The sequence below is a fragment of the Monodelphis domestica genome, chromosome 5 (genome assembly GCF_027887165.1).
Source record: "Monodelphis domestica isolate mMonDom1 chromosome 5, mMonDom1.pri, whole genome shotgun sequence".
Lineage (NCBI taxonomy): Eukaryota > Metazoa > Chordata > Mammalia > Didelphimorphia > Didelphidae > Monodelphis > Monodelphis domestica.
This window is the reverse complement of record NC_077231.1, coordinates 304,851,374-304,875,816: the sequence shown is the minus strand read 5'-3', so window position 1 is coordinate 304,875,816 and position 24,443 is coordinate 304,851,374. Positions and strand designations below refer to the sequence as shown.

Sequence of the window (24,443 nt, the reverse complement as noted above, 5' to 3'; positions counted from 1 at the left end):
GATGAAGGGATTAAAGGATTCCATTAAAACAAAAAATCATGGAGTATCCAAGTTCCAGGGTAAACGTACTGACTAAGAATACCCTCCATGCCTTTCCTCTGCCCCTTCTAGAAAACCCCAGCTGAGGGGGGACCCCAGGGGAGAGAGTGATGGACCTAAGAGAAAATCCAACCTCAGACACTCGATAGCTTTTATGATCCTGGGCAAGTCGTTTACCCTTTGTTTGCCTGTTTCCTTGACTACAAAATGGAGAGAAGAACAGCATCTCTCTCCAAGGATGTTGTGAGGATCCGATGTTTGGCACAGAGGCACCATGTAAATGTGAGTTACTATTAGCCATTATCATTAGGTGGCCCCTTCTACTTTGGGACAAGTCTAATGGTTAGGACACCTCCAAAAAATCTCAACGTGTTCCCCTCGATGCCATCTGAGGATACCTTTGTAGAGTTTGGGCTCAGAGGATTCCCAGTGATTGCAATCCAATTCAGTCCCTTCAAGGAACACTTGTTTAGAGGCTATTTATGGGGCAGCTGGGTGGCAGCATGGAGAGAGTGCCAGAGCTGTAGTTGAGGGGAACCTGGGCTCAAAGCTGGTCTCAGATACTGCCTAGCTGGGTGACCCTGGGCAAGTCACTTAACCCTGTTTGTCTACCCTTGCCCTTCTGTCTTAGAATTGTTACTAGGACAGAAAGTAAGTGTTAAAAAGGGGATATTTGCATGTAGTAGACAGCTAGGTGGTACAATGGATAGAATACCAAGCCTAGAGTCTGGATGGCATCTTCCTGAGTTCAAATCTGGCTTCAGACATTTACAAACTATGAGACTCTGGGCAAGTCACTTAACCCTGTTGGCCTCAGTTTCCTCATCCATCAAATGATCTAGAGAAGGAAATGGCCAATCATTTCAGTATCTTTGCTGAGAAAACCCCTCAATGAGGTCCTAAAGAGTCAGACATGACAGAACTGAATGACGATAACAACAAAATTTCTATTTAAGACACCCTGCGACGTCCCCAGGTATTTTACTTCCACAACACATGCTATCAATTTTTTTAAATGTAAGTGGCTCAATTCTCAAATCAACAATTTCAAAGGATGAAATTGCTCTGGACTCACTTAGGTTTGAATCTGAATTCTTCTGTTTCTCAGCTGTGTGACCCGAGGCAAGTCCCTTCACTCGTTTGCCTCAGTCTCCTCATCTGTAAAATGGAGGTAATAATGGCACCTGGCACCAAGGAGATCCTCCAACAAAGCTCTGCAAACCTTGACGAGCTATTCTAAGCACCAGCCATTCTCATCAGGCTTTATTTCCTATCTGGGATAGCTGTGTCTGTTTCAAGATGGCTCTAAGCTCCATGAGGTCGGGCATCTCAAGTCTGGCTCCTGGCCCAGGTCTCTGTACACCATTCGGACAAACGTCCAATTACTTATCAAATTTCTCGAATGGAACATGGAATTCTAGGTTGCTACATCTGCTGTTAAAGGTCCCAGTTGGACAGGGAGCCTCAGCCGTGGCCGGCTCGGCAACTCTTGTTGTTTACTTCTCCATCCGGGGCCGGAAGACCCTATTTTTGGCTCATTGTTTGTGCAGCATCAGGTAATAGGAAAATAAATCCCAGGAGCCAGAGCCATTGATGGGAGACAGCCGACATCCGACAATGGCTTGTCTCCTGGACACATTGGGGCTGGCCTGTCCAGACCAGGAGCCAACTGCTCCATTCTGGTCCTGGGGCAGCCAGACAGGAATACGAGGATCAGAACACACGGCCGAGTGGGTGGCTGGCCTTTGGGAGATGTCCTGTTCCTGTGCAGCCTTTGGCAGCCCCCAACCAGGCTCAGGACAGTCCAAAGTCCCTCTGGACATGCTCTCAGCCAGCTGCACTGCTGGGTTCACTCATGACAAGAGTTTTGTTTCCAATGGTAAGAGGAAGAGCCCTGTGGAACTGCTGGGTGTCCTCCTGGGCTCAGAGGTTGGCATTAAGTAACTCAGAAATTAATCTTAAGGAAAGGAATGAGGAAAACTCACCCTTGGGAGCTGACAGGCCAGGATGGAGCCCGAGGAGAAAAGTTCCTTTTATATTCGAAAAGATGCCCCCACTGGAGCATCAGCTCAATCCATCTGAGGATAACAGGCAGAACTAGGAACTGTGGTCCTCCAAATGTAAACCTTAAAATTTCTTAGACTTATGAATGTTAGAAATTTCCCCATTTGGAAATTTCATACTGGAAAAAATTTCCTACTGATAGTAAGAACTCTATTGGAATGTGAACCCCCTTGGCATGGAAGGATCCTTCTCCTCCCTACTTAAGACTACTTTAGGACAGAAACCCTTTGCTAAACAATGGAAAGGGTTTTGACCTATGCTTAAGCATAGAACAGGAAGTTCTTTGAGTCATGATTGATTTTAGAATTGATACAATAGAGATACTTGGAATGACAGAACCAGGTCTTGGAAAATACAATCTCCACCCTACTTAGAGTAACAGGATTTAGGAAGGGCTGCAGCATAGATCAAGATTTAATTATTTGAGAATATGACCTACAACAGACATGTGCCAAGAAAACAGACCTCTGGGCAGTCCTGGGTTAAGCTAGAGCCACCATTGGCACAGGGGAGACATCGACAGTGATTGGTAGATGTGAGAACTGAGGGGAGGGGACTTAGATGGTTTCCTTAAAGATAGCGGGGTGTGAGGAGAGAAGGAGGAGGTTTTGCTCTGAGCGAGGTGGCTCTGAAGGAGGACTGAGGAGGTTGCTCTGTTGGAGGACCAGGGGAGAAGGCTGGCTCTGAAGGAAGAGAATTCTCTGGAAACATTTCTTGAAAGGAGGCTCTCTTGAAAGTGGAGCCTGAGGTTGGCATGAGAAGCCTTACCTAGAGAGTTCTTGGGTGAGTGATAAAACCAACTGACTGATGTATTCATTCTTATTCCTTTCTTACTTTCTCTCTTTTTCTATTGATTAATCAGTGTATTATAAATTAAATTTCTCTGTAAAACCCAGTTGGCTTGGGCATATTCATAAATTGGGAATATATTCCCCGGCGACCATCTTATATTTATATAAAACCAAGACACAGTAGAAAACATATTTCAGCGGTCATTATTGATATATATATTTCCTTTGCTCCCAAACATTTTAATTATCACAGTTTATGGCTCCCACTTTCTTATCTACAACTATTTAACACTCAAAACTATTTTAAATCTAACACAAATGAGGAACTGGATCAAACCATTTGGACAGATCCAGCCCTGGAATGACTGACTGACTGATCACTTGACTGACTGGACTGATGGGTCAGGAGACATGAGTTTGGGTGCCCTCCCAATGGGGGCTTCACTGTCTGACCTTGAGTTTAATTTTTTCATGGTGGAATTCAATTTAATTTTTAATTTAATCTTTAACTTTTATTTGATTTTAATAATCATTTATTTATCAGGGAAAGAATACTTTGCTCTGGTGTCTTAGGAGATGAGTTCAAAGCTTCCCTCTAATCTAATGGTGACCACCTCTGTGACCTCTAATGACTCTTAGGTTTAATGATGGCTGCCAACTGCCTCCGAGGTTGGATGGGGGAACCCAAGGAAAGACAAGGCTTTGCAAACTGCCTTTAGGGTGGTTATGGCAGGGAGAGCCACCCCCTCCAGCCACCTCTGTCAGTACCCAGCCAGGCCAACCAGGTAGCCATCCCAAGGAATGTCATAGCCTAAAGAGAAAATGAAAGAACGAAAACTTTTTCCCTTCCTTCCTTCCTTCCTTCCTTCCTTCCTTCCTTCCTTCCTTCCTTCCTTCCTTCCTTCCTTCCTTCCTTCCCTTCCTTCCTTCCTTCCTTCCTTCCTTCCTTCCTTCCTTCCTTCCTTCCTTCCTTCCTTCCTTCCTTCTTTCCCTTCCTTCCTTCCTCCCTTCCTCCCTTCCTTCCTTCCTTCCTTCCTTCCTTCCTTCCTTCCTTCCTTCCTTCCTTCCTTCCTTCCTTCCTTCCTTCCTTCCTTCCTTCCTTCCTTCCTTCTTTCCCTTCCTTCCTTCCTCCCTTCCTCCCTTCCTTCCTTCCTTCCTTCCTTCCTTCCTTCTTTCCTTCCTTCCTCCCCCCCCTTAATCTTTTCCAACAGAAAGGTTATTTCACTTACCTGCTATCGAAGTTAGGAAGAGGGAACAAGACTAGAACTCCATGTAATCAATATTTTTCATCCTTTACCTTCCATCTTAGAATCAATACTATATATTGGTTCCAAGGCAGAAGAGTGGGAAGGGCTAGGCAATGGGAGTGAAGTGACTTGCCCAGGGTCACATAGCTAAGAAGGGTCTGAGTCCAGATTTGAACCCAGGACCTCTTGTCTCTAGGTCTGGCTCTCCATCCACTGAGTCACCCAGCTGCCCCCACTCCATGTAATTATAATGACCAAGTTTGGCTGGGATGGACAGGAGAAAAAATGGATGTTTCATCACCCCCCCCCTTTTTTTTTTACAAAGTCAGGGGACTATGGGCAGGAAACTGACACATTTAGTCTGTTGACAGGTTGGTTAACTTTTTACTAAACACTTTTCCCCCCGTTGTTGCTTATAGGAGATGTTTCCTTGGGGAGAAGGCAGAAGGCTATATATAGAAATGGAGGTGATACAAATCCCAAATATATCAATAATAAGTGGAAAAAATAGAACAGGAAACAAAAGACTATATTTAATAGATACAATAAGGCTAAATAAAAAACACAGCTTCTATTTTTCTGTCCAGAAAGAGAAGAGGAAAAGGAGAGTCCCAGAGAGGGAGGAAGAGGAAGAGGAAGGCAGAAAGACAATAGGTTTGAAGATGATTTAGATAGAGGTCATGTGCTGGGAGGGACTTTGCTGCTATCTCCTTCTCCACAGTGGAAAACAAGGAATGACCATTTTTTTTTGTACTGTTATTCCTGTGCCTAATTCTTTATTATTTTTTTAATCCCTGCCTTCTGCCTTGGAATCAATATGAAGTATTGGTTCCAAGACAGAATAGTGGAAAGGGTTAGGCAATGGGGGTTAAATGACTTGCCTAGGAGCACTAAGCTAAGTAGTGTCTGAGGCCATATTTGAACCTAGGGCCTCTCATCTCAAGGTCTTGTGTTCTATCCACTGAGCCACCAAACCACTCCAATCCTTTTATTTTTAAAGATTCCATTCTGCCAGGACCACGCAATGTCTGTGATGGGACCTTAATAGCCACTTTGATGCCAATTCATAGGATTCTTGATGAAGATTTGTAAGGAACCTTAGAGGGCACCTTGTCCAGCTCCCCCATTTAACAGATGAGGAGCCTGAGGACCAAAGAGGGCACCTTGCCCCAGGTCACACAGATAGTTATGGGAAGAGGCTGTTTTCAAACCCAAGTCCTCTTGATTCCAAATCCTCTTTTCCACCCAAATCTTCTTTTTCCTGGAGGCACCAGACGTTGAATAATTTGCCCATAGTCACAATGCCAGGATATATCAGCACTGGAACTTGGATCCTGGTCATCCTGAAGCCCAGACTGATGTCATTCCTTCTGCCTTCTTCTTCCTTCTCTCTTTCTACCAAGGTGGATATTATTCTCTGAGCTTTGGCAACAGAGACCAGATTGTTAACACCCTGAGGGTCAAATGCATTGGAGCCAAGAGCAGAAGGGCCAACACACCAAACACGGCAGTCCTTGGGTCCAGGGCTCCAAGGCAATTCAGAAATCAGGGTCTCCTCTGTAGATGGAATACTAGAGAGTGAAAGAAGAGATGCTAGCATCTGATCCATCCCCTTTACCCTCTCTATCACGGGGTGACTGTGGTCCTGGGTGCGGCTTGTGGACAATGTCCATCCCAAACATCGGACCTGCCCCAGAAGAAGAAGGCTGCTGTTCTCGGGAGAACAAGGCAGGAGGAAGGGGAAGAACGTATTTCATTACATGGCTGGCTACCCTTAGGAGGTTGAGTGGCTGCTGGGTTTATACCCCCAAAGAGATCATAAGGAAAAAATCATGTACAAGAATATTCATAGCCGCACTCTTTGTGGTGGCAAAAAACTGGAAAATGAGAAGATTCCCTTCAATTGGGGAATGGCTAAACAAATTGTGGTATATGTTGGTGATGGAATACTCTTGTGCTAAAAGGAATAATAAAGTGGAGGAATTCCATGGGAGCTGGAATGACCTCCAGGAAGTGATGCAGAGCGAGAGGAGCAGAACCAGGAGCACCTTGTACACAGAGACTGATACACTGAGATACAATTGAACGTAATGGACTTCTCTACTAGCAGCAATGCAATGATCCAGGACAATTCTGAGGGACTTATGAGAAAGATGCTTTCCACATCCTAAGAAAGAGCTGTGGGAACAGAAATGCAGAAGAAAAACAACTGCTTGATGGGTTGATGGGGATATGATTGGGGATGTAGACTCTAAACAATCACCCTAGTGCAATTATCAATAATAGGGAAATAGGTCTTGATCAATGATGCATGTAAAACCTAGTAGAATTGCATTTTGGCTAAGGGGTGGGGGAGAAGGGGAGGAAAAGAACAGTGTGAAGATTGGATTTGGCTCTCCCCTGATTGTAACAATGAAAGTATTTAGCTCTTCCTTGATTGTGAAGATTAAATTGTAACCCCCTGTCTGTTTTTAGATTTTAATACCCAAAAATGTAAACACAGTACTTAAAGTTGAGTATGGAGATCTACCCAGTCTTGGATTTTAACCACAAAAAAGTGTGAACACCCATTTCATACATTGAGTGGGAGGTCTGTGACCCACGTGTTAAAGAGTGGGCAGTCCTGAAGTAGAGGGTCCGCTGTGATTGGTAGATGTAAAAATTTAGAGGAAGTGATGCAAGAGAAAATGATCTTTTAAAGTGGAAACAGAGACACACTTGGAGTAAGGAGACACACTTGGAGTGAAGAGACTCACTTGGAGTGAAGACTCGTACTTGCAGTGGAACCTCCTGTAAAAAGCAGTTCACCTGGAGTTGAGGCTGATAAAGAATCTGCTGATTGAACTGACACATGGTGAGTGTCAAGGCTAACTTCCTTTCCTTTGGCCTTTCTGGAGGCCTCCAGAAAGGCCCATCGTCTTGAGACTCCTTTCCCCTTGCTGAGGCCTTTGAATTCTTTTTTTTCTCCTTTCTTTTTTTTCTCTTTAATAATTTTGTTTTATTTCTTTTTTTTTAACATTATTTTATTTGGTCGTTTTCATACATTATTCACTGGAAACAAAGATCATTTTCTTTTCCTCCCCCCCCCCCCCCCCCCGCCTTTCCCTCTCCCATAGCCGACGCATGATTCCACTGGTTATCACGTGTTCTTGACTCGAACCCATTTCCCTGTTGTTGGAATTTGCATTAGAGTGTTCATTTAGAGTCTCTCCTCAGTCTTATCCCCTCCAACCCTGTAGTCAAGCAGTTGCTTTCCATTGGTGTTTTTACTCCCACAGTTTATCCTCTGCTTGTGGGTAGTATTTTTTTAGATCCCTGCAGATTGTTTTTGATTTTGCATTGATTGCATTGATACTAATGGAGAAGTCCATCACCTTCGATTGTACCACAATGTATCAGTCTCTGTGTATAATGTTTTCCTGGTTCTGCTCCTTTCGCTCTGCATCACTTCCTGGAGGTTGTTCCAGTCTCCATGGAATTCCTCCACTTTATTATTCCTTTTAGCACAAGAGTATTCCATCACCAACATATACCACAATTTGTTTAGCCATTCCCCAATTGAAGGGCATCCCCTCGTTTTCCAATTTTTGGCCACCACAAAGAGCGCAGCTATGAATATTTTTGTACAAGTCTTTTTGTCCATTATCTCTTTGGGGTACAAGCCCAGAAGTGCTATGGCTGGATCAAAGGGTAGACATTCTTTTATTGCCCTTTGGGCATAGTTCCAAATTGCTCTCCAGAATGGTTGGATCAATTCACAACTCCACCAGCAATGAATTAATGTCCCCACTTTGCCGCATCCCCTCCAGCATTCATTACTTTCCATAGCTGTCATGTTAGCCAATCTGCTAGGTGTGAGGTGATACCTCAGAGTTGTTTTGATTTGCATCTCTCTGATTATAAGAGATGTAGAGCACTTTTTCATGTGCTTATTAATAGTTTTGATTTCTTTGGCTGAGAACTGCCTGTTAGGCCTTTGAATTCTTACCTGGCTCAGAGGAAGCCAGAGCTCACTCTCTCCTTTTTTTCTCTCTCTCTTCCTTAATATCTTCCCTCTATTGTAAAATAAACTACCATAAATTCCATTCTGACTTTAATAATTCATTTTGGGGATTTAGTAATTAAATCCCTGGTGACCAATTAAATATATTCAGTCCAACCATAAATTTAACAACAGGAATCATGTAACCATGGAAAAATATTCTAAATTAATTAAATAAAAATTTCCAATAAAAAAAAATCACACTAAAAAAAAAAGGTTCAGTGGCTATAGAAATTAAGTTAGGCAATTGGCATTGAACCTGGGTTTGAGTTCTGCCTTCGACACTACCTGTCTGACCTTGTGTCATTGTTTATTTTTATTTTAAAAAACTCTTACCTTCCGTCTTAGAATCAATACTAAGTAACAGTTCCAAGGTAGGGGCAAGGAGTGGAAAGAGTTTTGGGTTTGAATCCAGATCTGCTATTATTTGTGTGACCACAATCTAGTCAATTAATTTTTGTTAACTTTTGTTTCCACAACTGTAAGACAAAGGGGTCAGACTAGATGATCTTGAAGGTCCCTTCTGACTTAAATCTATAAGTCCAGCACTAGGTTTCTTAACAGGAACAAAATTTTGAAAAATATACATTTAAAAAATGAATAGGATACAGAATTAAATAAAAATTCCCCCTACTTTTAAGGAATTAAATATATTTTTAAAAATGAAATAAGGGAAGTTTCAGGTTTGGGATATAGTTTTTATTATTTGTGTATGGTGATTAGAGGGTCATCCTAGAGGCAGGAAGATGTGTTCTAGTCTCACTTCTGACATATATGACCCTGACCAAGTCACTTAACTTTGCTATAGGTTATTCTCTAAGAAAACCGGTTGCAAAGGTGCTGACCTGCATTAGTTGATGGGATTTCCTCACCTGGGAGGTGTTTGGAACAATGAACCACAGATCCTACCCCATCCCTCATTTATCTTACTCTTTGTTTTTCTAGCATTTTATTTTTTTTGTTATGCACCAAATCACAATATGCAGTTCAATATATTATTATTATACATGACATGTGTTAACTTTTTTTTAATTACTAAAAGGAAAGTAACCATTTGGAGCTCTCTTTACGTGCTCTTTTATTCTTCTAATATATATATATACACATATATATGATTAATGGTTACTCATTTATGATCTCTATTTTTTCTTATAATTGAGACTGAGTTCAAGAAGATTGAAATTGATATTACTGATATAGATATTATTAAATTTCTGACTATTATGTAGGCATTACGGTGTAGTAGTTAGAGGTCTGGTCTAGGATCCAGGAAGACCCTCGTTCGAGTCCTTGGGGGTCCTACGATCTGGTTTGGGATTCTGCCTCAGACGGCTCCCACCTTGGAGACCCTGGACAAATCCTGTAGGCTATCAGAGCCCCAGTTTCTTGAATTCCTTCTAGCTCCTGGCGATGATCCTTTGAAGGAGACTAGCAGGAGCTCCAGTCAACTAAGCTCTTAAAAAACAACACAAGCTCTTTATGTCCCCATTATTATAATAATGAATGCCTTTTCTATTCTACATGCTCTTGGAGGGCAGACACTCTTCCTTTACTATGTGTATCCCCAGTACTTCGTACACAGCAGGGGACTACTAGATGCTCCCCCTCTACCGTTTGAGGGCAGAGACGGTTTCATTTTTGTCTCTGTATCTTCAGTCTGGCTCCAAGGAGGGGCGCCATAAAATGGTTGTTGATTACTGTTGGTGTTTCCGGTTTTAAGTTATTAAAAACTTGCGTCACATCTATGTCTTCTCTTCTGAGGAGGCACCTCAAGGGCAGCCGGGCCGTGTCTACAAGGTGAGGCGCCAGTCAATAAGCCCTTATTGGGTGTCCACAGGGCTGGGGGTGCAGGAGGAGGCAGGAGTCTGTCTGCCTCTGGTTGGTCCTTCGGTGCTCCTGGGAAAATCTCTTTACGTCTCTTCGCCTCAGCCTCATCTCTGAAAGGTGTTGGACTAGCTGGCCTCCTCCATTTATAGTTATTAATTATATGTGTGAAGGGAGGGAGACAAAGACAGAGGCCGTTTCACAGGGTGCGTGTGGTTCCGGGCTTCCTGGGAGCAGCAGAATGGGCCGCTGCTGAGCCACCGGCCAGAAGACGGGCACCGGACTGGGCTTGGGGTCCAGGGGGCCCAGGATTTGGTGGGATCCTGGCTCTACATCACGGGACTTTGACTGGACCCCTATAGCCTATGAAACCAAGAAAATCCTCCACCTCAAATAGACACAGGCCAGCTGACTGAACGAACTTGGAATGACACGGAAAGCCTTCTCTCTCCGTGCCGGGGTCGGGGACTCAGGAGGGCGATTGGTGAATGTCCAGTAGGGAAACCTCTGGGAAAGTGCGGCCAAGTTCAGGCACTGCCTTCAATTCTTGGGGAAAGTTGGCTCTGAAGAAAGTCTGGTCTTGCCTGGGCCAGGGCCGGGCCTGGAACCAGAGATGTTTGTCTGCCCAGGAGTGACCTCTAGTGGGCCAGCCCTGGGGATGGAAGAGATGGCCGGATGCCAGAGGCCGTTTACTGCCCAAGAGCGTCTGACCATTTACAACATCCTTTTACTACGTACTACTACATTGTCTATTTCTATTCAGTCGTCGCCACATCACTTGGTGTGTGCAATACTTTATTTGACCTCACCATCCGTGACCCCGTCCATCCCCCCAACCCAAGCTGGGGAGCGGGGCATCTTCTCCAGTGTTCGCCATCTTATGACCGCCCCCTCCCAGGGCAGATTTGGCCTGAAGGGACACTCAAGGCCAGAGTCCAATTCTCTTATTTTCTAAATGAGGTCAAGGCATCGATTGACCGGGGTCAAAGTCAGCGGGGCTCCAACACAGGCCAGTGTTCTATTCTCTATGCCAAGCTGCCTAGAAGAAACAAAGAGACTCAAAGACCAGAGTGGGAATAAAACATTTATTGTACCAAGCTTTTAATTATATGCCCATCTAGGATACGTAAACAAATACAGTCCACGTGAAAATAAATCAAGAGTTAGATTTAGTGACAGAAAACATTCTTTTTGTCCACGGGCACCTCACTAGGAGCTCCATCTCCTTTCCCCATCCCCCCATGAGCCCACCCAATGGACCATGACATTCACAAGGTCCTTCTTTCATTCCACTCTCTTGGATGAGAAATCTGAGGAAGATGCCGATTCCATGCTGCTGTCAGCCATGCTTTAGCAAGGCGCCATTACGGGTGGCTCGTGCACAAATGGACATCCCCCAGTTACCACCATTAGTAGGAAGCGTTAATCCAAGTCAGCATCAAACCAAAGGTCACAGGTGATCAGCAGATGGCTATCGCCAGTGGAATAATAAATAGCTAGAATCCCCAGCGTGCAAATTTTTTAAAAATCTGCCCTTTCTCATAATGTGTGGCTGTTGTGTATGTCTAAGATTGAAAAAATGGACTTTAGAGAGAGTGGTGCCAGGGCCTGTCAAAAGGGGGGAAAACAAACAAAACCCAACCAACCACACTAGTATAAAAGCCAGAGAAAGAGAGAGTATGCAGAGGGGAATCCACAAAACCCCAACCGCCCCTCACAGTGAAGCTACCCAGGAGCCCCCGATTAGTGGACAACCCTTTAGGGATCTTAAAATGCAACTTTTTTCATGAATGTACAAACTTTTAAAAGGCTTCCCACCAGTCGAGTGGCTTGAAGTCAATGAAGAGAATAAGTAGCCTGATGTGCTTCTCACAGGTGTCTATTTCTGATTCTAAAATGCCCAGTGGTTTTGGGTGGGATTTTTTAAAAATCCCACAAAACATTCGTCTACAATCATTTTCAGCAATAGCAAAAGTAAAGAGCAAATGTCTCAGAAAGTGACTGAGGGGGCCCTGAAGGTCTGGAGACAGTCCCACGTTCCCTTCCCATTTGTCCAGTGCTAAATAAAGGTGGGCGAAGGAAAGGGCTCAGGCACCGGGATGAATCCATTCCCTTTCGAGTCCCAGAAAGAAAGGAAAAAAATCACAGCGAGTATCTAATGTGCGCATTCGTGAGGCTGATTTCGCCTAGGTTCCATTGGCTTCTGGGGTCATCATAAAGAATTTGGGGGAGATCTAAGCAGACTAAAGAGAGACACACGAGCTGGTTCAAGACTGCCATGTGCCAAGAACAAGCCTTGTGAAATGCAGTCGGGCTCCATGTGTAGAAGAGGCCACTTCAATATGGCGGCCACCGGCCGGGTCCCAGGAGAACCCTGGGGCTCTCCTTGTCTCTCGCCTGCCCCATCCCTATCTGGCAGAGGGCCAGAGGTAAGGAAGAGAGCAATGCTGGTGAGCTTGTCAGAGCCTCCTTAGCCTGCCACAGCCAGAGGCCAGGCTCCGGGGTCCAGGAAGGAGGGCCCTAAGGCGGACAGGGGCCGGCCCCACGGTGCCGACGGTGGGGAGCTTGGCAGGCACGAGCATAGACGCTCTGGCACCAAGCGTTTTATTAGGCAACGACACAGAGCTGGGAGGCCTCAAGCACGGCTAGGAGACTACCGGGAAGGGGGAGCAAGTGGTTTTCACGCTATTCTTACAGCTCTAAGCCTGAGCAGGGTCACGGACGAGGCAGGGAGAGAGAGGTCGGGCTTCCCAAAGGGCAGGAAAGGGCAGAAAGAGCAATGCAGCCAGTGTCCCGATTGGAAATGTCATGAAAAAGCAACGGCCCACACAGTCACCGAAGCCTGAGCTCCCTGGTGCTTGCCTTGCCCAGCAGTGCTCAGGAATAGATGCTTCTGGGTTTGACTGGACGGCACGACGTAAAATTCTCGTGCATTTGGTGTATTGAGCAGACAAACGTCCCTCTTCTTCCCACCTCCCCCAGCAATGCTGGCCCACTGTTTTACAAACACCGGTGCCCCCTCCGAGGCCTGGCCTTCACACGAGCCCAATTTAAAAACAGAGAAAATGAAAGGAGTAAAAAGAGTCCCAATCTCCCAGCGATCACGATGGGGAAATTCCCAAAGAGGAAGCAGGGGGGAGGGGGGCATTTGGAGGTGCCCACGCACGCACACATCACATAGGTAGAGCTGTGCAGCACTTGCTTGACGGCATCTTAAAACACCCACAAGTCAGTGAGTGTGCTGATCTGTCCCGCACTAGGCCATCCGTGTGCCACTCTCTGCCCGGGCTAGAAAAGAAGGAACCTGGAGAAATCTGCCTTCGTGCATGTCTGTGTGGAGTCGGGCCCCTGCCGTCACCCCTATATGTGCTCCGGGTGACTCTGGAGGCACGAAAGCATCTCCTGCACAGGCCGCCCTTGGTAGCAGATCTGATAGACAGCCGTAAAGAGGGGGAACCTGGGGAGGAGAGGAGAGGAGATGCTCTCATGGGGCCCTTCTACCAGTCTGGGGAGGGCAGTGCCAGACCGGCGTGGCCACAGCACTGCCTTTGGGCTTCATGACAGGTAAGCCAGGGGCCCCGAGTTCAGGCGCCTTTCAGGTCCCCCTCAGACTGCTCCCCTGGCTCTACGTCCTCCCGTTCTTCATCTCGGGCATCACAGTGACGGCCCACAGCGCTCTCCGATGGTGCCCCCAAAGCTGCGTGGTTTCCCACTTATTGCCACTGGAGGGAGTGTTCCTGGGTGGGGGTCCCCCGTGAGCGTCCCCTGCCCCTCCCCCTCAGCACAAGCACCAGGAGAGGCCCAGGAAGGCCGCTGTGGAACATGCTGGGGACAGAATGGACAGCCGCCTCCTCTTGGGGAGCCCCCTCGGTGCAGGGAGAAGCCGAGGCAGCATCTCAAGGGAGAAAGGGGGGAGGAGTGGCCGGCCATGTGTTCAGGGCCGGGCATGAGGTGGGCATGAGGAAGCTGCCACAGTGGGCAGAGCCCAAAGCGGCGCTGCCAGGGAGGGGGCAAGAAGAAAAGGTTTGCCCTCCTTCTCTGGACAGAAAGGGCCCTGGAGGCGTCCGGCAGCGTGCGGCGCCTGCAGAGGGGCCTGTTCTTCCTGGCCTGTCTCTGTTCTCTGGGCAGCAGCAGGAGCTCCCGACTCCCGGGATGGGTGAAAGAAAGGCCAGCGGCCGGCCAAGTCAGAGCGCGTCCCTGGCAGCCCTCCCGGCGGCCTTCGTACCCCAAAGATAACGAGGGGAAGGAGCTGCTGCTGGAGGTGGCACAAAGCGGGAAGAGCCGCTGCTCTCCTGGCAGCCGTGCAGGGAGCCGGGGGAGCCCGAGGGGCGCAGAGAGGCCCGGGAGAGCACAGGCGTGAGTGAGGGCGCTCAGCCGGGCTAACAGGGTCCCCCGTCCGGCCCAGAGGGGTGCCTTGCCGGCTGGGGGGGAGGGGGATGAGAGGCCGTGAATCAGGGAACAAGCTATGAATACAACTAAAGCGAGAGCATGCAGGGAAAGGGGGCGCCCCAGCACGCCGCTACTCGCCTGTCCACGAGGCCCTTCTGCTGGAGGATGCGGTGCACCTCGGCCGCCGTCTGCGGGCCCTGCAGCTTCTGCCCGTTCAGCATGTCCTTCTCCAGCTCTTCGATGGTCTGAAGGCACAGAGCAGAGCCTCAGGCCCAGGCGGCCCCCCGGAGCCCCCCTCCCCGCCCTCCCCGGCCCGGCGGCTACCTTTCCGGTCCTGACGAAGGCTTCGGCCACTCTGCGGTTGCGGCCGCCGTAGCACGTGGTGATGAGGTCGGCCACGCCGCAGCTCTCCAGGAAGGTGGCCGTGGACACTTGGCCCTTGCAGAAGATGCGCGCGAAGGAGATCATCTCCATGAGCCCCAGGCGGATGACGGCGGCCTTGGTGTTGTCCCCGCAGTGCAGCCCGTCACAGAAGCCGGCGCCCACCGCCACGATGTTCTGGGGGGAGAGGCGAGCGTCAGGAGGGGCGCTGAGCCCCGCCTCCTGGCACCCCGGGCTCCGCCTTCTGCTCTGGGCGGGGCCCAAAGCCCGGCATGTCACGGGCGAGACAGAAGGACGGGTGGACAGACGGACAGAAAACGAGCCCGGGCGCAGCTCTAAGGAGACAGAAACGCACCAGCAGACGGACCTCGCGTGGCAGCCCCCACCGCACTGGCCCAGCCCATGTTGCAGATGGGAAAATGGCGGCCTCGGCTCGGCTGGCTCCTCTCTGTCCTCAGGGGTGACCAGCCCGGACTTGGGGCGGCCGCAGGGCCGAGGACAGAGCCCCCTCCTCCAGGCTGAACTCTCGGCTTGCTCTGCTCCCCAACCCTCCCTGCCTCGTGGGGGTCCCGACTCTCGTCCGATCGTGCCTGGCACAGCTGGCAGTAAGTGCCGCCTGGGGAGCGCCTAAGTGGGGCGACGGCCTTCCCCGCCAAACCTCCCCGAGCCGTAGGCGGAGGCACAGAGGACTGGCTGGCCCTGAGATCGAGTCTACCTGTGCCCGCAGCCCCAGCGGGGGGAACGGGGAGGCCTCTCATTGGGGCTCTCTCTGGGCGGCTGTTTGGGAGCCCGGCTTCTGGCTCAGCAGCACCGCGCGGGTTCCAGGACTTCAGGCCGAGCGGTCAGGCCGGACGACAGAGGCCGCGGACGTGCTCCGGCTTCCACAGCTAGGAAGTATCCGAGGCCGGACTGGAACCCAGGACCTCCCTGCTCCAGGCCTGGCTCACAGCACGAAGCTGCCGCCATTGCGATACCTCCATTTCAGTCCGAGGCTTTCCTCTGTCATCTCCTCTGGTTGGCTTCCGTGCGTCTGGAGCACGATTTGGGGGTGTATGGCCCCGGGGCTCCCCCTGATCGAGGCCTTACTCAGCCTGCAGGCAGCCGTCCAGGCCGACGACCCTTCCTCCAGCAGTGGCCATCCACACGCCGATCCTTTCGGGTCTACATCTCGGCCTGGACTGCCCAACGTCTGGCGTCCCCTAAAACATGTGTGGATGGTCCCAAAGAGGGCCGCGTGTGCGAGGGTGCTCCGAGCAGCCCCCCAAAAACAGGGCAAAGGGAGGAGAACACACTCAGCCAAGGGACGTGTCCGGGGCCCCAGAGGAGGCAGGGCCAGGGCTCGGCCTCGGGCGCCAAGGCCGCTCCTGCTCTCTCCCCACGTGGGTCCCTCCCGAGGTGACCCCCGTCTGGGTCAGCCCCTGAACGCTCATTCGGTCCGTGCACCGTCTGGCAAAGGATGCGCGCAGGCCGAGGTCCGGCGGCCGTCCGTGGTGCCCGCCCAGCTCGCAGAGTGACCGCTTCCATCCGAGGACGTTTTCTGAGCTCTTTGCGGAAGGCCGCGGTCCTCGGGGCCGCCAAGCCTCCTCCTGAAGGCCCCGCGGCCGCGTCGCTCTCTTCCACGCCTGCGGCCGGCCTCCCGACCAACCCTCTCGGCCACGGCCCGAACGTGGCCAAAGCGAAGGTGAGCTCCGGAGGCCGGAGCCAGCCTGCCGCTAGCCAACGTGGCGGCCCCTCCCTGGGGCAAAGAATGGCCAGCCAGAACTCCGGACCCCAAAGGACGAAGCGGGCAGCCTCGCACCCAAGGCCAGGCCCGCTCGGGAGGCCTCGGAGGAGCCACTTCGGGGAGCTCTGACGCTGCGGTCTGGCGCTCCCTCGTGCCGGCACACACTCCGCTCCCCAGGACACAAGGCCGCAGAAACGGCTCCCATAGGCCCAGCCTCGCAGGCCGCGGGGGGACGCCGCCTGCACCCTGGGAGCCAACGGCGCCCCCTCACAGGCTTTCTGCCAGCGACCCCTTCTTGGCCCTTCCGAGTCGGATCACAAGCCTTCCGTGGGAGCCGAGGGCTCTCTCGTTCTCCCGCCCCCTCTCCAGCCCCCTCGGCCCAGCCAGGATTCTCAGGGCTCCAGCCAGGAACGCCGCTGCCCCCCAGCACTGAAAAGCCAGCCTTGGGGTCTCTGGGCCGGCGCCGAGCCTTTAGGCACGTGCCCATCTCCACGGTGTTCTCCCCCCGCCCGTTAAGCGGTCATTACCTTAATGAAGTGCCATTAAACAGACATCTAAAAAGGGCCCAAGAAACATCGAGGCACCCTAAGCTGTGCTTCAAACGAAGGCCCTGCCAACACGCCCAGGAGGCAGCCCGCACAAGATGACACTCTTCAGTGAGCACTGGGGGGCCACTTTCCCTCCAAGCACCCAGGAAGTAGGATTCTCATTGCCTGGGAGATGAAGGCTGGGACTTCCTGGGAATGACGGGAAAGGATGCCCTGTGCGAGGTGATGCACCCCGTGCCGAACGAGGCATGTGGCGAGACGCGGCCCACGTGGCTGATGGATTGATTTGTTTTACTTAATTCTATTTTGTTAGAAGACGACGTTCTGTTTGGGGAAGGGCTGAGTCAGCGGGAAGTGATGATGCAAAACCAAACTATTTTTAACAAGAGCTTGGCCTTCTCCACGAGGTACTCGCTGTTCAGTCTCTTGTTCTCTTTACTACAGAAGAGGGAATTTACACTGTGCTTCACGTGAAAATGCTTTCCTGCTTTTGGAGGCTTCCTCCTGACCCTTCTGTTCCCCTCCCCTCCGCCATCCTCAGATGGGGATCATCCGGGTCTGGAGTTATCAGGATTTAGGAGTCGGCTGCAGCTTGGCAGCCTCAGGCCGTGGAGTTGAGTCCCAAGTGGCCAAGGTGAAGCCCGAGGGGTCTCCCACTCAGCACCTCCCACTGCTGGCAAACCAGGAGCTCCTCCCTCGGCTGTTCTATACCAGGCGTCCGAGGCACTGACTCCCAGTTGGTGGCGGCCATGGGGGATGATGGAAGAAAAGACATGAGCTTTCTATTGGAGAGGAACTCTTCAAAGAGCTGTTTCAAAATGGCGCATGGGAGAAGTACTGTGTGAATCGGGGCTGAGTGTGGTCTTTGCACGGACCTGCTCAGCTGCATCCCTCTTACCACTGAACAGGAACATTCTCAGAATCCCAAGGAGTAAATGGGAAATGATCCGTAAACCCGAGAGGAAAAGGAAGATGGAAGTTTGGAACAGTGCTGTGCCAAGTGTGGTCCAAGGACCTTTGACACCCTTTGGGGGGGGGGGGGGTCCTTGAAGTCAAAAATATTGTTGTAATAACACCGAGACATTCTAATTTCTAAGATGGTAAATACTGATAAAGCTCGGTGCTGGGACTGGAGTCAGAAGACTCAGACACTTCCCAGCTGGGTCACCCTGGGCAAGTCACTTCACCTGGTTTATCTCAGGATCCTGTAATAATTAAAATTAAATTATGAGGTTGCTAGTTGCTTTAGTAGCTTTATTACATCAAAGTAGTGATAGTAAAGAGAGGGAAATTTGGGAAAGAGGTAAAGAGTTGATGAGCTTACTACCCTATATGCTGTTTGATGGATTGAAGCTCACCTCTAATGGGGGCTTCTTCAGTTCTAAACTCCAGACAGAAGACCATGAAGGCCTCAGTCTCACCTTTATAAGCAGTTTTCTCCACTCACTAGCTCTCCCATGGCACATATCAGGAACCAATCATAGTTCCTTAATTTGCCTGGCACCCAGGTCCCTGATTGATTATATCAAAACAAAGCAACATAATGGGGAGAGGAGTTCCCTTCCATGAGAATTGAATTCCCCTCCCTTTTAATTTAATCAATCAGGGACCTGGGAGGTCCTTTGAGATATACAAGGATATAGATGCCCACTGTGAAAGGAAGTTGAAACCAGAGACAGGAAATCAATCCCACAAACACTGCTTCCCCCCGGGAGCTACTGGGTGGAGAAATTGGCGTATAGAGGAGAGACTGGTAGTCTAGAAGACTTTCTCTCTCTGGTTCTGGCACTCAGGGATCTTGCTGAAAGGCCATTCAGATTCCCATTTGGCTTCTGGTACAAAATGGCACTCAAGATTGAGATTCGGATTCTGGTGGCTCTTGCTGAAAGGACATTCCCATTGAGATTCCCATAGGGATGGGCATTTGGATTCAGATTCAGACTCTGCCGCTGGTGATTCTTGCTGAAGAGACTCTCGTGGACTTCTGGCTGAGACTGGAACCCTATCAGTGGTGAGCTGGATTCCATCAGAATGGCACATAAGGTGGTAGGCTAGGCAACTCCCTATGTCTTTCCTACATTTCCCTCTCGTTCTTATTTCTACTTTGATGTAATAAAGCTACTAACAGCCTCCTAATTTTTTTTAAAGTTATTATACTTCCCACATTCCCCATCTGTAACATGAGCTGGAGAAGGAAATGGCCAACGACTCCAGCATCTTTGCCAAGAAACTCCACTAGGGTCATGAAGAGTCAGACCCCACTGAAGATGACTGAGCCAAAAAGTAACCCACATCCACAACTGCTCTGTGGGGAGAAAGATCCTCTGTGAGCTTTAAGAGCACGAAGGCTTCGAGGAAGACCTGTTGGGGTGAGGGTTTATGGCTTTCTTTGGGGTTTTGGTTAGGTACAACTTTGCTCTTCCAACAGTGACCACCATGAAAGTGGGTTTTGCATGATAATAAAAAAAAACAAAAAATAAGAGCACAAAGAGGATCTGAGGCCCCAAAGTTTAGCAGCAGACAGTATGGAGGCTCCCTGGGCCACTTGGGAACAGACACTCCAGGGAGCAGGAAGCGCTGCTCAATCTCTGAATCAACCCATTTGGCCTGGATGAGCAGGTACTACAGAGAGCCCGGAGAGAGCCCCTTCCTGCTCCTAATCCTGCCGAGGCCCTTCCTCTCTGGACACACTCCCTCCCTCCCCCGAGCACCAGCGCCTCATGCGGGGAGCGGAGCTCTTCCTCGCAGAGAGAAGGTGCCCAGCGGCTGGGCAGCCCGACTCTGTCCCTCGAGCCCTCGGCTCTGCCGGCAGGGCCTGGGGGGGCTCACTCTGTCCTTTGGGGCCGTCGCTAGCTTTTTACACCCCTGACAGTTCGGAGCACGGCCTGACAATGCTTGAGACCCCAAGTTTGATGATCTCGGGGACTGCCGGGCTGCCTCCCCCCTCCCTGCCCTGCCAGGAGCTGTACCTTGAGCGCACCGCACAGCTCCACGGTGTCGGCGTCATCCACGACGGTGATGCGGAAATTCGGGGTCTGGAGGAGTTCCTTGAAGAGAAGCCCGTTCTCCAGGACCTTGCTGCCTGCCATGGGGCAAAGGGAGAGGGAGCCGTGAGCCCCCGGGGGCTGCGGGCTGCCTTCCTGCCTGTTGGCTGTGACACCTTCCCCCATCCTCGTGGCCTAACAAGCACCCACGACTCGGACCCGAGCTCCAGATCTAAAAGTGGCGAGACGCGCCCCGAGGACGCTCCCTTGCTGGGTCTGGGCCCCGCCGGGCACCAGGCCGGGGCCGCGTGTGCCGGGAGGGCTGCCGGGCACCCACTGGAGTCCTGATTCCCTTTTGGTGTTTTATGGGGGCTGCGTACCCCAAAGGTTCCAGTGAACCCCAAAAGGAAAGCTCGGAGCCAGGACAGTCGTGGGGGTAGATGGGGATGGGCGGGCAGTGGTGCGACCAAACTGTCCCGAAGCAGCCGCGAGCAATTAACGGGGCTGGGAGGTCACGTGACTGGTCAGAGGCAGACTTTTCTAAAAGCCGCCATCACAGCGGGGGGCAACGGCTGTGGCCCTGCGCTGCCATGGTGGGGGGCGGTGTCGCCCCGGCTCTGGACTGATGACAAGAAAGGGAGATCGAGGTAAGAGACCGGCAAAGAGGAGGAGGAGGAGGAGCCTTCATTGGCGCTGGGGGAGGCCGCCCTTATTATCGTCCCATTGTAGGGATGAGGAAAGGGGGGCCAGCAGAGGCTAAGCGCCTTGCCTAGAGCCTCACAGCCCATGTTGGGGCTGGACTGGAACTCAGAACCAGCTCAAGGAAGAAACCGAGCCGCGGAAACTCCTAAGAAAATGGAAACGGAGCGCGAGGCAGCGGGCGGCTCGGGGGACACGGTGAGGCGTGGAGGCCGCGGTCCCGGGTTCCAGGGTGGCCACCCCGACACGCGGGTGACTCTGCCGTCGGCTCGTCTTGTCTTTCCTTTCTCGGACTCCAAACCTTCTTCTGGGATTCTCTCCCATCCTCCGGGCGCCCCCATTTTACAGGTGAAAAAACAGGCTCAGATCACTTACCGGGGACCCTCTGGAGCCCTCCCACCTCCCGGGAGACCACAGGCTTAGAGCTGGACCAGGGGACGAGGCCCCCGAGGGCATCCTCCGCATTTTACAGATAAGGAAACTGAGGCCCGGGGGAGCCCACTTGCCCAGGCTCACAAAGGCAATAGGTGTCTCGAGGTGGGATTGAACTCGAGGCCTCTGACTCCAGGCCCCTTTCGGAATCCTCTTTGGGGGGGTCTTTGAATGCAGCCCCCGCCCAGCACTCTGTGGAGCTTCATAAATGCTTGGTGAACCAAACTCGCTTGCCTGAAGGCGGCCCACTCAAAGTGGCAGCACTCGAACCCACATCTTTCCTGGCCCGGCCCCAGTCCCCCTGCCCGGCCTCACCGATGGTGGTCTCGCAGAACTTCTCGGCGGCCACCTCGTTGGCGATGTTGGCGCCCATCAGCACGCTGATGTCGATGCCCATCTTCTCCCGGATGATGTCCGAGATGAGCCGCAGCCCGTTGGGGCCCTCGTCGATGCCCTGCAAGGGACAGGCGGGTCAGGGAAAGGCGCGGCATGGCAGGGTGGACACGGGACCGTGTGGCCTGGCGGCGCGGGGGGGCGGGGGGCGGGGCCTACCTTGATGAGGGTGATGCCCAGCGCCCGCGCGGGCACAAGCCCGGTGATCTCGTCGCAGATCTGGTGGATGAACTGGTGCGGGATCACGAACACCAGCAGGTCTGCGTCGTTCACGGCTTCGCTGAGGCTCGGGACCGCGATCTGCATGAGCGAAGGGAGAGGGACCTTGGGGCACCCGGCCGGCCCTCCCGCTTTAGAGACGAGGAAACCGAGGCCCGGAGACCGACTGAGCCGGCCCGGAGGCTGCAGATCATCTCTGCCGGGCTCACAGCGTGGAAGCCCCAAAGACCAGAGAAAGCCGGCGCTGCGCCGCACAGACACTGGCCAGTCACCACCCTGGCAGCCTCCTCCCCCTTCCTGCCCCCTTTAACCAGGCTGGCACCACCCTGGCAGCCTCCTCCCCCTTCCTGCCCCCTCTAACCAGGCTGGCACTACCCTAGCAGCCTCCTCTCCCTTCCTGCCCCCTCTAACCAGGCTGGCACCATCCTGGCAGCCTCCTCTCCCTCCCTGCCCCCTCTAACCAGGCTGGCACCATCCTGGCAGCCTCCTCTCCCTTCCTGCCCCCTCTAACCAGGCTGGCACCACCCTGGCAGCCTCCTCTCCTTTCTGCCCCCTCTAACCAGGCTGGCACCACCCTGGCAGCCTCCTCTCCCTCCCTGCCCCCTCTAACCAGGCTGGCACCACCCTGGCAGCCTCCTCTCCTCTCTGCCCCCTCTAACCAGGCTGGCACCACCCTGGCAGCCTCCTCTCCTCTCTGCCCCCTCTAACCAGGCTGGCACCACCCTGGCAGCCTCCTCCCCTCCCTGCCAGGGCTGAGGGCACGGCCCCCCACGGGGAGGCTCACGCCAGGCGTACCACGTTCTCGGGCAGCTTGTGTCCGGGGAGGTACTTCACGTTCTCGTGATCGTTATTGATGATGTCGGTCAGCTTCCGGCCGTTCACCGTCTCCTCGAAGACCCACATCTTGACCAGCGGCGAGAACTTCTGGTGCTTCTTGACGTTGTTGCCAATGATCTTGGCCACGGCGGAGCCCCTTCGGACGAAGCACAAACGGCCCGAGTCAAGGTCCGGTCCCGGCCCGAAACCCAGCCAGGCCCGGGGGCCCCGCCCTGCCCCCCCCCCCCGGCCCGGGAAGCTCCTGGACGCCGAGGCCTCCCACGGGCAGCGCCGCCCCTGCTCCGGGCCTCGAGGCTCTGCGCGTGTCGGGGTTTACATCTCGGGGTCACCAAGGCCCGGAAGTGCCTGGACGAGGTCTCGCTTGGAAGCGGCGCAGAGGCAGGGAGGGGCTCTCGCCCCGCTCTCTGGGCGCCCTTCTCTGGCCACCGAGCGAGCGAGGAGCCCCGCGGCGGGTCGCCACCTCCGGACACCGAGGACGCCCACGGCGAGCCGAGCTCGGGGCCGGGCGGCTCTGGATCCCCGGAGCCCCGGGGGCAGGGGGCTGAAGGCCTGGCACGGGGGTCACCATGGGCAGCCCGTGGCCTTTGCTGGCCCCCCTCAATGCCGAGAGGAGCAGCCCCGCGCCCCTCCCCCTCCGACGGGGCTCGGCACACAGCGGACACCGTCATGCCGCCTCTCCCTGGAGTCACCCCGGAAGGAGGGAATGTGGGGATCCGCAGGCTGGGGGGCCTCAAACAAACCCTCAATGGAGGGAGAGAAGCAGGCCAGGACCCTGCATGTGCCGGCCTGACCGAGGGGAGCACCGCGGGGCCCCCTGAGAACCAGAGCTGGCGGGTTGGGAAAGCCCCGGAGTGAAGCCGAGCAGAGGACGGCTGCGGCAAAGCTGGCACCAGCAGGGGGCATTCGAGGCCCTCCCTACACAGCTCGTGCAGCTCTGCGCCAAGGCAAATACCGACCGAGTTCTGGTCACCTTCCACAGGAAACTAAGGCCGGAACTTCCAGCATGGAAACTCCCTCCACAGCCTGTATTGGGAGCAGTGAGGTGCTCGACCCCCAGCCTGGGCGGACGCGGGCAGAGGAGGCATCACGCACGGCATTCGCTGGGTCAAATGGAGACGTCGGTGTGTTGTCATAGTGAGAGAAGTTACAAACACCGACGGCCGGCAGCGTGGGGGGAGGCTCGGTGCCTGTCCAGGGCCCCTCCGTCCAGCGAGAGCCTGGCAGGAGCGCACGTAGCCCGAGAGCCGCAGCGAGGGCGAGGGGGGCCCGCAGGAGCCAGCTCGACCGCTCTCGGGGCATCTGGGCTTCGGGGGGGCCCGCCTGCAATCCCGCCACCCTCCCTCCCCACGGCCAGCCCGCGTCTCTGCCAGCCGAAACGCGCCTCTGCAGGCCCAACTGCAGCTCTCATCAGCTCTCGGCCAGCAGCCGATCAAAGGATATTCTTCCTTGTTGTTTAACTCTTCCCGGCTTAGAATCCATTCAAGTGTTGGTCCCAAAGCAGAAGAGTGGTGAAAGCAAAGCAATGGGGGTTAAATGACTTGTCCAGGGTCACCCAGCTAGGAAGTGTCTCAGGGCAGATTTGAACCCAGGATCTCTAGACCTGGCTCTCTATCCACTGAGCCACCCAGCTGCCCCAAGGGATTCTCTTTAAACTCTTCCTTTGCACCTACCTGTAATACATCATTTGGGTGTATATGTGTCAGTCTAGTGGTATTATAGGGACAAAATGTTTTTTTTTTGTATATATGTGTGTGTCACATTATAAGATATAATTAAGTACACACACACAAACACAATTATCTGTTCATCGACCCATCCACCCATCCACCCA

At 52.6% G+C, this 24,443-nt stretch overlaps 1 protein-coding gene across 2 annotated transcripts in view; it reads right to left on the bottom strand.

Moving 5' to 3' along the window:
• Positions 1-11,078: 11,078 nt before the first annotated feature.
• GPD1L (glycerol-3-phosphate dehydrogenase 1 like) overlaps positions 11,079-24,443 on the bottom strand; it is a 19,535-nt gene continuing 6,170 nt past the window's right edge. For both annotated transcript variants that reach the window (XM_056800381.1, XM_056800382.1), the window contains exons 2-8: positions 22,571-22,748; positions 21,716-21,856; positions 21,479-21,617; positions 20,018-20,130; positions 14,721-14,954; positions 14,535-14,641; positions 11,079-13,464 (exon numbers count right to left, since the gene is read on the bottom strand). In XM_056800381.1, coding sequence (XP_056656359.1) covers positions 13,368-13,464; positions 14,535-14,641; positions 14,721-14,954; positions 20,018-20,130; positions 21,479-21,617; positions 21,716-21,856; positions 22,571-22,748 — 1,009 coding nt within the window. In that variant the 3' untranslated portion in view covers positions 11,079-13,367. The remainder of the gene's footprint in view (positions 13,465-14,534; positions 14,642-14,720; positions 14,955-20,017; positions 20,131-21,478; positions 21,618-21,715; positions 21,857-22,570; positions 22,749-24,443) is intronic.